This window comes from Xenopus laevis, chromosome 2S, assembly GCF_017654675.1.
Source record: "Xenopus laevis strain J_2021 chromosome 2S, Xenopus_laevis_v10.1, whole genome shotgun sequence".
Taxonomy (NCBI): Eukaryota; Metazoa; Chordata; class Amphibia; order Anura; family Pipidae; genus Xenopus; species Xenopus laevis.
In genome coordinates, this window is record NC_054374.1 from 29226160 (window position 1) to 29238669 (window position 12510).

At 42.9% G+C, this 12510-nt stretch overlaps 1 protein-coding gene across 3 annotated transcripts; it reads left to right on the forward strand.

Annotated features, from left to right (window-relative positions):
* Nucleotides 1-654: 654 nt before the first annotated feature.
* Nucleotides 655-10530, forward strand: vangl1.S (VANGL planar cell polarity protein 1 S homeolog). 3 transcript variants are annotated; one of them, XM_018249022.2, is made up of 8 exons: nucleotides 655-727; nucleotides 3436-3496; nucleotides 4463-4568; nucleotides 4784-5388; nucleotides 6970-7103; nucleotides 7561-7678; nucleotides 8843-9077; nucleotides 9163-10530. In XM_018249022.2, the coding sequence occupies exons 1-8, from the start codon at nucleotides 670-672 to the stop codon at nucleotides 9415-9417; spliced, it is 1572 nt and encodes a 523-aa protein (XP_018104511.1). In that variant the 5' UTR covers nucleotides 655-669; the 3' UTR covers nucleotides 9418-10530. The 3 variants fall into 3 exon arrangements, with proteins under 3 accessions (XP_018104511.1, XP_018104512.1, XP_018104513.1); XM_018249023.2 differs by having other exon boundaries at nucleotides 678-805; XM_018249024.2 differs by lacking the exon at nucleotides 655-727 and having other exon boundaries at nucleotides 4440-4568.
* Nucleotides 10531-12510: the final 1980 nt, after the last annotated feature.

The window sequence follows — 12510 nt, forward strand, 5'->3', positions numbered from 1 at the left end:
ATTCCCATCAGCCCCTGCCCCAGTTAGCTTAAAATATAAGGTCCCTATCACATTCTTGTCAGTCACTGCCCCAGTGATTTATAATCTAGGGACCCTATCACAATCACACACACTATGGTCAGGCCTTTATATTAGTTTAGCCTGCAGCCTTCTGCCGTTTTATCCTTTATAATACATGAGTGATACTCAGAGTTCCCTGTGTAACTCAGCCTGCAGCCTTGTGCCTTTATATGGTCACAGAACAACCCTCAGTGACGTCTAATATCCTTATCATTTACAGTAATGTTACATTATCCATTATAATCCATGAGTGATACTCAAAGTTTCCTCTATAACTCAGCCTGCAGTCTTGTGCCTTTATATGGCCAGAGAAGACCTCAGTGATTTCAAACATCCTTATAATTTACAGTAGGGGGTACATTATCTCTTATAATACATGAGTGATACTCAGAGTTTCCTGTATAACTCAACCTGCAGTCCTGTGCCTTTATATGGCCAGAGAAGACCTCAGTGACTTTTAATATCCTTATCATTTACAGTCAGTGGTACAATATCAATAACAGTTGCTATAGAATAGGAGAGAGAAGGTGCTGGGATGGATTCCTGGCTGGTTGCCGGTCGGTGTCAGTGATTCAGGTTGTTAAGTTGGACCGGTGTGTTTGCCAGAGAATGTGGGAGGGAGAGACGCACCCCTGGAGGGGGAGGGAGGTGCAGCCGGGCGGGTTAGGTGAGTTGCAGGGAGTCTTTGCTCTGCACAGAGAGCTCAGCATTGAGGCTGCAGGATAGGGGAGTCACTGGTAACCAGGTAAGGGTTAGGGAGACCTTTGTACAGCAGTACTGAGTATCTACATGCAGCATATGGGCTGTGCAATATGATACAAAAACTGGGACGACAATGATGCGTTACCTAGATGGGAGGGGGCACCTGCATTCCTGAATTTGCTGCTGGGCTGTATCAGCCATTCCTTATTGTATTGTGACGGGGGTTACCTGCATATGAGATTCCACAGTGGGATTTCTTACTAGGTTGGGGGTTAAGTGCATGCTCCTGGGTTAGGGCTCATACTGTGCTTCGCCCTGCATCCCCCTGCTCATCATGTTGCGTTGCCCCTGTGTTGCGCTTCCCTGCGGCATCGTCGGAGCCACCTAAATCTGACTACTGGGGAACGCAGGGTGAAATACTTATCAGCATGAGCCCTTAGGCTCCTTACTAAATTAGGGTGGGGGTTACTCACAGTTTGGATGACGCTTTGAGAGGAATTTATTTGTGGCGGTTTGTGCTGTGTTGGATACTGCCAGAAATTCCTTATTATATTGGGATGGGGGTTATCTTGTTATTGGGGGTTGTTCGGTATTGGGAGGGATTCCTTATTATGTTGCATAGGGGGTATTGGAAGATACTTCTTATTATAATGGGTCTGATAGGGATTCCATGTTATACTGGGAGGGTGGAATCAACTTTATTATATTGAGAATCCATATGCTAATGACTCCCTGCTCTAACTGTAGTACTGTCTCCCCTTCTCTCCCCTGACACTGATCGATAATGGTACCGAGTATCTCTCCCCTGATACTGATCTTGCCGCTCTGTACAACAGTGCTGAGTTTCTCTCCTCTGATACCAATATCCCGACTATTGTAAAATTGAAGTATATTATAATTCACTGAGAAGTTCCATGACCATATAAATGCATCACTAAACCCTGATTATCACTGATTATATCACTAAGAGCAGTTTATATAGTGGATAAAGTACCCCCTATTGTAAAATATAAGGATATTATAAGATACCGAGGAGTTTCATGACCATATATACAGGTCATGGAACTCTGAGGTAACTTATAATATCCTTATATTTTGCAACTGGGGGTACTTTATTTATTATAATACACAAGTTTCAGTGAGTAATGTGACAGAAATGACATAAGAACTCACCGTTTATAACTGATGACATCAGAACTCACCGTTTATAAGGATATAATTTACAAGATATTCATGGCTTTTGTGTATTATAAGGATATAATACACAAAAGCTATGAATATCTTGTAAATTATATCCTTATAAACGGTGAGTTCTGATGTCATCAGTTATAAACGGTGAGTTCTTATGTCATTTCTGTCACATTACTCACTGAAACTTGTGTATTATAATAAATAAAGTACCGCCAGTTGCAAAATATGAGGATATTAGAAGTTACCTCGGAGTTCCATGACCTTCGGCCTCGTGTTTTTATATAGTCATGAAACTCCTCGGTATATTATAATATCCTTATATTTTACAAGAGGGGGTACTTTATTCACTATATAATTTACAGGTTATTCATGGATCTTGTCTATTATAATGGTATAATACACAAAAGCCATGAATATCTTGTAAATTATATTCTTATAAACGGTGAGTAGTGATGTAATCAGTTATAAACAGTGAGTAGTGATGTAATTTTTGTCACATGACTCATTAAAACTTGTGTATTATAATAAATAAATTATGATTATAATAAATAAATTACCCCTTGTTGTAAAATATGAGGATATTAGAAGTATCCTTGGAGTTCCATGACCTGTATAAAAGCACTCGGCCTTCCTAAAGAGCCACAGTGTAAATTATATTCTTATAAAAAGATGCTTAGTGATGTCATTGCTTATAATCAGGGTTTAGTGATGTCATTTGTCACATGACTCACTGGCACTTGTGAATTATAATTTTTTAAAATATAAGGATAAACTCTTTGGTGACATATAATATCCTTGTATTTTACAGTAGGGGGTACTATTAAACTATTTATATTCACTGTATAATCACTGGTGTTACTAACAGTCACTGAACCCCGCAGAAAAGTATTATCAGTATTTCCCAATGCCTTGGTATAGAAACCTTTTCTATAGTAAACACCAAACCAATGCCCTGATATAAGTGTATATACAGGTATGGGACCTGTTATCCAGAATGCTCAGGACCAGATAATGGATCCCTCTGTAGTTTGGATATTCATACCTTAAATCTACTAGAAAATCATGTAAACATTAAATAAACCCAATAGGCTGGTTTTGCCCCCAATAAGGATAAATTATATCTTAGTTAGGATCAAGTATAAGCTACTGTTTTATTATTACACAGAAAAAGGAAATCATTTTTACAAATTTGGATTATTTCAAATGGAGTCTATGGAAGACGGCCTTTCCATAATTCGGAGCTTTCTGGATAACGGATTTTCTTATAACAGATCCCATACCTGTATAGAGGAAAGGAACATGTCTTACTGTGATTTTCTTAGTCCTCTGAGGCAAGGGAAGGTGGTGGAAAGTCATATCAAACCAGGGGTCAAGCAGGAAACCTCTTTATTTTATCAATGCAGTTGGTCTGACCATAGGGTTGTTAGTCATGTAGGATTATTATGTGCCTCACCTGCTGCCTGTCCTGTTATTTTCCCACAGATATGGACACCGAATCCAACCACTCGGGATATTCACATCACTCTCGGAGTCGCCACCAAAGGTACCAAAGAACTAATATTGGAGCCCCCCGCTGGGAGTTATAGTTCAGCACGGTGCTTAAGCTGAGTATCCTGCCTCCCGCTGGTTGTACCTGTGCAAATAAATCGGAATAGCAGTGAGGAATGGCTATGGATACCTTGGCTTTGTTCTACCAGGATCCTGTAGGGAATTCCATGGAAGACGCAATGCAAAGATCTTCTGGGGAAGGCAGATGGTTTGTGGGGTGTTGAGTCATTTGGAAATAAAATGGGGTGTTTAGGCTGAGGAGACCAAGACAATTATTTTTGGTATGAATTGGGAAGATTGTGTTGCAGAATAAATAAGGGGAATTGGAGCTGGGGGGGTGGAATTCCATAGGAAAGGAGCCTTCCAAGATGGGATTGAGAAGCTGCTATGAGACCAGCAGGAGGCCATGGCTGTGGACTTGAGGCCACACGTGGCAATTTCCAAATTGAGGGCAGTTGCACCTATTGGCACAGGGAAACCATGGAGCTACTGCTGCCTCTGGACCAAGTGGTACTCCCAGGGTTCCCCCAGTGCTTTGTGTCAATAGTCGCAACACACTTGTGTATAAAGATTCAGGAGCACGTGTGACTCTCACGAGAAACACTTGAAACAATGCCAACCAGACTCACAAAAGTTTTAGCGCAGTTATGTCCCATCGACATCTAGGTGTGAACCTCATTTTACCACCAGCAATTGCATTATTAACAGTGGGGCCTCAGGGGGTTGATATAAACAGCAATTATATGAGCAGCGGAGGAGAAATGGGGAGGCTGATGTGACAAGTGATTTTGACGGGTGTTTGGAAATTGGGGGCCTGCTATTGACCAGGTTGCAAGGGACCTACACTATGTGATTGTATTGATGCCACTGTACCTTCATAGCGCCTCTTTTACGTAATTATGCCTTTAAGGACTGATCCCTTTTAACTCAACCAACAGACTGACCGTTTTTAACTCTGCAGAGAGAGAAGTCATGATGGGCAGAAATCAGCGAATATTCAGCCTATGGTTGGGCAGCCCCTGCTGGGAGAGGATTCGGGGCGCGGAGAAGAGGAGGAGGATGGACAGGTGAGAAAAATGTGCAACTGACTCCCAACTTTCTCCAGTTATTATATATAAGCCTCCCTATATGTTCACCTATGCTCCATCCAGCCTTCCTTCTAACTCCATCTATTGGTCTGTCATCCCTTTAAATGCCTTACACATGCCTTCCTACTTTGCTACATTTTAGACCTTTCCTTTGCCTCACTGAGAATAACACCACCTACCAATCCTTTCTGTAGGATGATCATTGGGGTGAGACCACCACAGCCGTCACATCAGAGCGTAGTGCATCATTTGAGGACTTGGCCCCAGTTGGAACCTCCAGTATCCCAGACAATGCTGCACCTAAAACCTGGATTATGATTGGATTCTACTTGAGCTGTGTTCTTGGACTTTTTGCTATCCTTACCCCGCCAGCTTTTATTGTGCTCCCCCATGTTTTTTGGGGGTCCCAGCTGGAACCCTGTGGTGTAGTCTGTGAGGGGCTTTATATTTCTTTGGCCTTTAAGCTGCTTCTTCTTTTTTTGGCTAGCTGGGCTGTTTTTCTCCGTCCTCCACGTTGTGCTCTTCCTCGACTAGTTGAATTCCATGCTCTTCTATTAGTCTTGCTCTTCCTCCTTCTGTCCTCCTATTGGCTCTTCTATGGTGTCAGGGTCCTGGGCCCACAAGAGAAGAACCTACGTGGAGTGGTGGAATATGCAGTCTCATTGGTGGATGCTCTCATTTTCATTCATTACCTTGCTCTCATTTTGCTTGAGCTCCGCCAGTTGCAACCCTTATTTTTTCTGAAGGTTGTGCGGAGCAGTGATGGAGAGACGCGATTTTACAGCCTTGGAACCCTCAGGTATGTGTAGGAAGGACCCAGTGGGAAGAAACTAGGTGTAGAAAGGTTTGAGTTGCCTGGCTGATCTTTACTCAGTTGAGATTGAGTATGGAGGAGCTTGTGTTATACTGGACTATACACGTGTTGTACTGTATATTATGGTAGATGGATCGGTTAATCGTGTTACTGGTGGCTCAGGTTTATCTGGGGAGAATCACTCACTGGGCAAAATAGTCATGTTCCTTTGGAACGTTGTAACAAGGAAGATATTGGTCTGTTGCAGGTAGGCATTTATACATTAAATTACACAAAGAAAGAAAGTGGAGAAAAGAGAAAAAAGAAGTGGGATGGTTCATGGAGCAGAAACAAGAATTTGAAAAGAAGAAATGCAATGTTTGGTTGAGTAGAAACAAGAAGTATGAAAAGTGGAGAAGGAATGGGATGATTGTTGAAGCAGAAACAAGATGTAAAAAGGATGATGACAAATGTAATGTTAACTGGATCAGATACAATTAGTAGTAATGAAAGAGGGATGTTTTTTCTGCTTCAACATCCTTTTCTTCTCGCTGTTAAAGAAAGAGAAAAAGTGGGATATTTGTTGAAGTAGAAAAACAATGAGAAGAAAGCCAATTGGAAGAAAAGATGTGGGAAGTTTTGATAGAGCAGATACAAAAAGTGGAATAGAAAGAGAAGTGAGATGTTTAGTTGAGTAGAAATAAGTAGTATAAAAGTTGTAGGACGGGGTGATTGTTGGAACAGAAGCAAAGTGTAGAAATAAAGGTCAAGAAGTGGCATGTTTGGTGGAGTAGAAACAAAGTGTAGGATGGGATGAGAACTTGGAGAAGAAAGGAATGTATTTGAAATCTGAAACTGAGTAGGAAAGGAATATAAGAAGTGGTATGTTGGAGTAAGAATTGAATGTTCCTTCAGGAAAATAGGAATGGAGGAGAAAAAGTGGGAGAATTGTTGGATGAGAACAAATGGAATGTTAATTGGATCAATCGATCAAAAAATAAGTGGGATGTTTGGTGGAGAAGAAACAAAGTAGAGAAGAATGAGAAGAAATGGAATGTAAGTTGCATCAGAGAATGTGGTAGGAAAAGAAGAGAATTGGCAGTTTAAGCAAAAGAAGATAAGAAGAATGAACTGCTAGTTAGATCAGGAAGTTGGATATTTTGTTGGAGCAGAAAGAATAAAGTGGAAAAGTAGGAGGCGTGAGATGTTTTTAGACAGCAACGTAACTAGAGGGGGGCGGGCCCTGCCGCGGAACGTGCAGCCGGGCCCCCCGCCCCCCTCCATACGCTATTTTCTGCACGGAATCCAGTGGCGTGCAAGCTGCCGGGGGGCCCTGAGGGGGTGCGGGCCCTGGCCCAATCGCACCCCCTGCTCCCCCGGTAGTTACACCACTGTTTTTAGACACGTTGTAGGGTAGAAACAAAGACCATGAAACAAGGAGCATGAAAGGAGGAGAAGAAGTGAAATGTTTCCTGGAACATTAAGAAATAAGGAGAATCAGCAGAAACATAAATTAGGGGCAAGAGTTGTGATGTGTAGCTGTGCATCCTCATGTTTGTTGGTTTAACTGGTGCGTTCTGTGTGCAGTATACAGAGAGCTGCCCTGTTTGTATTGGAGAATTACTACAAGGACTTCCCTGTGTTTCACCCCACTCCACCTGTGGTCAGAAAGCGGTCCCGGCACGACAACCACAACGGGAAAAAAGTGTACAATGTTGATGGTGAGTGGAGGGATTAGAGGTATAAGAGGTTTACACAGTGGGGCTCATTAATTGAGGAAAGGAGCAAAAAATATATACAATAAAATATACATAAATATATTATTGGACATATAATTCTGCATCTCATATAGGCACCAACCCGCACAAATGTGTAACTGTAACGTTCTTGTTGGCACTTTTGTTATTTACTCCTGGACTTTGTACACAGATAATAGTGTATGTGTAAATAAAGTGCCTTAGAGTTCAGCAGAAACTGATTGGCTGGACACTTCAGTATTACAGAGTTATGAATGACTGCTGGGCCACTAGTAGCTAAGTAAAGATAATCACCTACTGGGAGCCTTTGGCAGCAACATCAAAGTCGCTGGGATGGGACCTTTAGCAAAGGAGGCCCCAGAAGACTGTGGTTTGTTTGGGAAGGGCAAGGTCATAATTTTATTGGTCTTCTTCTCTGCAGGTCCTGATAGCAGCACAGTCAGCCAATCACAGACTCTGATCTCAACATCCACCAATTACAAAGAGAGATATTATGAAGAGGCAGAACATGCACGGAAAGTCCGGAGGCGCAAAGCCAGGTGAGAAGGGTCTGTTTGGTCACTGTTGGTATAAAATCTGTCCTTTCCTTGTATAGAGGCATCATTTGCTGAACATAATCTGTCTCCAGATTCCCCTACATTAGATTAGAGTAGATGTGGGATTGGGATAACTACTGTATAAATGGTTCCCTTGTTGAGTCCTCATTGCAAGACAGTAGGGCTCCGGCTCTCAATCAAACACAGCAGCACCAATAACAAGACAGGACAGGCCTCGTGACACATAGGCACACGGACATGCCCAGACAGGCTTTGGCCTTGCTATATGTGCAGATCCCTTTGGCTACAGAAGCTGAAGAACAGGATAGAGACCCATGTGTGATTGAAAGAACAGGGCACGATGGAACAGCAGAAGGGAAAGTGCAGAAAGAGAGCGTAAGAGTGTGAGTGAGTGGGGATAAGCGAGTGCAGGTAAGAGAGAGAGTGGGTGAAAAAGAGAGAGTGGGTAAGAGAAAAAGTGTGGGTAAGAGAAAGAGAGTGGGGCAAGATAGAGAACGGGTAAGAGAAAATGGGTAAAAAAAGTAGGTAAGACAGAAAGGGTAAAAGAGAGAGAGTGGGTAAGAGCCTGGGTAGTAGAGAGAGAGAGAGAGTGGATAAGAGAGAGCAGGTGAGAGAGAGAGATAAAGTGGGTAAGGTGGGTAATAGGGAGAGAGTGGGTAAGAGAGAGGTCAGGTAAGAGGGAGAGAGTGGGTAAGAAAGAGGTCAGGTAAGAGGGAGAGCGTGGGTAAAAGAGAGCAGGTGAGAGAGAGAGAGAAAGTGGGTAAGAGAGAGAAAGTGGCTAAGAGGGAGAGAGAGGGTAAGAGAGATTGGGTAGGAGAGAGTTCAGGTAAGAGGGAGAGAGTGGGTAAGAGAGAGGTCAAGTAAGAGGGAGAGAGTGGGTAAGAGACAGAGCGGGTAAGAGGGAGAGAGTGGGTAAGAGAGAGGGGGTAAGAGAGAGGTCAGGTAAGAGGGAGAGAGTGGGTATGAGGAAGAGAGTGGGTAAGAGAGAGGTCAGGTAAGAGGGAATGAGGGGGTAAGAGAGAATGGATTAGAGAGAGAGAGGGAATGAGGGGGTAAGAGAGAGAGAGAGAGAGACAGTGGGTAAGAGCTTGGGTTAGTAGCAATGCAAACCTATTAATGACCAGTTGGTTTCCCCTGTGCCCACAGGCTAGTGATGTCGGTGCATGATGCCTTCTCTCAGCTGAAGCACCTGGTACAACAGGACGAGGAATGGAAATCAGCCAACACTTTGCATCAACAGGAGGCAGCCCAGAGCATATTCCCACTTATTGCCCAGAGCCTGCAGCGCTACCTACGCTCAACCCAGCAAGCTCACCTGCACAGCATGGAGGGGATAATCCAGCATCTCACACTGTGTTTGACCCATCAAATGTCACCCCAGGTAAAGCGCCAGGCCATCAGGGATGGGAAATTGGCCCTTACAATGGCGAGTACATACTCATATTGACCCTCTTTCTATGTTTCAGGCCTTTTTAGAACAGTATTTGCGCCCTGGCCCTCCTGTTCAATACCTCAGCAACCCCTATGGTGTCTGGACACTGGTGAGTGAAGAATCGGTCACACGTCCCCTTAGATCCAATCTGACTTTCTGCCTCCAGTGCTCCGACACTCAGCTGGTGGTGACTGTTTGTGGGATCCCGTTTCTGAAACTGAGTGAGACCTTCATCCCCCCAAACTCCCAACGTTTCATTGTGAGTAGCAAACCTGAGACCAACCTGTGAGCGGCTCTACATAGGAGGAGGGATGGAAGGACTTGATCTTTGCAAAGCAAAGTGATGGAATGATGGAATAAGTGCACTGCTATGCTTACCCCGGCAATCATTATACGCCTCATTTGTCTGCCTCCTGGCAATGGCTAAGTGGTTCATTGAAGTGTTAGCCCCTTGGCTTGTTAGTAGCTACTGTGATGGAAAGAAGATTCAACTTGGCATAAAAGGTGCCTCAAGCTTGAAGATAGTTACTGAGATGGAAGACTTTTCCACCTTGTTGTTTCAAACCTGGATGAAAAGATGTCTCCTTGGTGGAAGCCATTAGAATGGAAGATTCCCTCACCTTGGAGTTACACACAGGAATGGAAAGGTGGCACCTTGGATTTAGCAATTGAGATGGAATGATGCCTCACCTTGGTGTTAAACACTGGAATGGAAAGGTGGCACTTTGGTGGAAGCCTGTTAGGAGAAGACTTGCTGCTATACCATACTCATGACAAAGAGACATGTTAATGTATTTATACAAGCTAATTCCCTGTGCGCATGACCAGGAGGAGTCAGTATTGACCTCTGTATTACAGACATTATAATTGTTATTAAACAAAAGTTTGAGTGGTTGCACCTTGTTGAGCTCTTTACCATTACAAGGTGGATCTGGTGGTATAATGATGGTAGGTGCACATAAAGGAGTCTTCTCATTAGTTAAGGGCAGTTCCTTCACAAAGTCCAGTCAGATCTTGAATGAACAACTAATAAGAATTCCGCATATACTGTACTACACTGCAGATCTGAAGATCTGAATTTTTGCGGTCACTTTGCTGAACTATAATATGGGCCATTTACTATATAACCTTGCACATGGTGTGAGTTCCTTGGCACACTGCAGAGAAAAGACGGGTGGCACCTCTTGTATTGGGTAGAGGCAAGAGAGTCACATGGTTAACCTAAAATTTAAGGAGCAGCATCACCCAAAAAGAGCAAATAGAGGCAATTATGCATAACAACCAATCATATCTCTGCTTTTATCTTCTTGGTTGCACTAGTGTATTATGCCTCCTGATATGTGGCCATAGGACTAAGAAAAAGAGGAAAGGCCTTTATCCTAATAAATATTTTTGTACTTTTTATTACTTTTTGATTTACTTTTTTTGGTTTCTCTTATGAATGTGCACCCATGGACTGGGGTGAACTGTGAGTATACCCTCCTCTCCATATTTCATTGTCTTATATACATTATTGATATTCAACCTACAGTGGTAGTGCTTATACTGGCTTTTGGCAATCTTTTGTTATGGCTCTCTAACATCACCCAACAAATCTGATCCTCCAGCTCCTCCATTTTCTTTCTACTTGAGGACCTTGGTGCTTGGTCCTATGCTGACTCAGCTGGCACCTTGACCTTGCATTGCTTGATATTTTCCACATAATCTTTTTACTATTATGAATGGCATTATGAGCAACAGTCAGCATGGCTTTATGAAGGATAGGTCATGTCAGACGAATTTGATTGCATTTTATGATGTGGTAAGTAAGATTCTGGACAGTGGGGGGGCAGTAGATGTGATCTATTTGGATTTTGCCAAAGCGTTTGATACTGTGCCCCTCAAACGACTGCTTTCTAAACTAAGGTCTGTTGGGCTTAATGAAGTCGTTTGCACGTGGATAGGAAACTGGCTACAGGATCGGGTACAGAGGGTGGTTGTTAATGGTACATTCTCTACTTGGAGTAAGGTTCTTAGTGGGGTCCCTCAGGGCTCGGTATTGAGTCCACTTTTATTTAACTTGTTCATTAATGACTTAGGGGAGGGTGTTGTAAGTAATGTATCAGTGTTTGCAGATGACACAAAACTATCCAGCCCAATTAATTCCATCCAGGATGTGGCATCCTTGCAACAGGATCTTGACAAACTGGCAATCTGGGCAGCTAAGTGGCAAATGAGATTCAATGTTGATAAATGTAAAGTCGTGCACCTGGGATGTAAAGGTATCCAAGCCACTTATACCCTTAATGGGACAGCACTAGGCAAATCCATTATGGAAAAGGACCTTGGAGTCCTTGTAGATGATAAACTTGGCTGTAGCAAGCAATGCCAGTCAGCAGCATCAAGGGCAAATAAGGTCTTGAGCTGTATTAAAAGGGGCATAGAGTCAAGGGAGGAGGGGGTCATTCTTCCACTGTATAGAGCACTGGTAAGGCCCCATCTAGAATATGCCGTACAGTTTTGGTCTCCATCACTCAAACAGGACATTATGGAATTAGAGAGGGTACAGAGAAGGGCAACTAAGCTGGTAAAAGGTATTGAAAATCTTAGCTATGAGGAAAGACTGGCCAAATTGGGGAAGTTCACACTGGAGAAGAGGCGCTTAAGGGGTGATATGATAACTATGTATAAATATATAAGGGGATCATATAATAATATCTCTAATGCTTTATTTACCAGTAGCTCTTTCCAGCTGACACGAGGTCACCCATTCCGATTAGAAGAAAAGAGGTTCCGCCTAAATATTCAAATGGAGAGGCTTCAGATGGGGTTTTTTTTTTTGCCATCCTCTGGATCAACTGGCAGGTAGTTAATAAAAAGAAAAGAAAAAAAAACGTTGAACTCGATGGACATGTGTCTCTTTTCAACCTTACTTACTATGTTACTATGTCTACTTGACCCTAATTGGTTTATACGTGCCCCCAAAACAAGCTTTGGAAAGGAAAAGTAACGTGTAGCCTCTTCCCAACTTGTATTGTCCCTCTCTTGTGTCCTTCTGGTTATCTGCCAAGTCCCCAACCAGTTTTAAATGTGAGTTTGCCCCTATGTGCTTGATGTACATTGCTTTACATCCAGTCCAGGTCAGTCCATGCCCACTGAAACAACATGCCCACTGCACCGTCTCACCAGGAAGATGATTCCCCATAAAATGGCAGAAAATGTTCTCTAATGTAATTCCCTTCTGACTGATCTGCTCCTGGGACTGTTTTTTGTTGGTAACTATGCTCACCTCCTCCACCAATAATATATAATTCAAATTGGTCTTGGTACTGGTTTTAGTGCACAGACCCCCTACAGACTGCCCCTTAATCTCTTCTCACAGCCATGAACTATTATGTCTGTA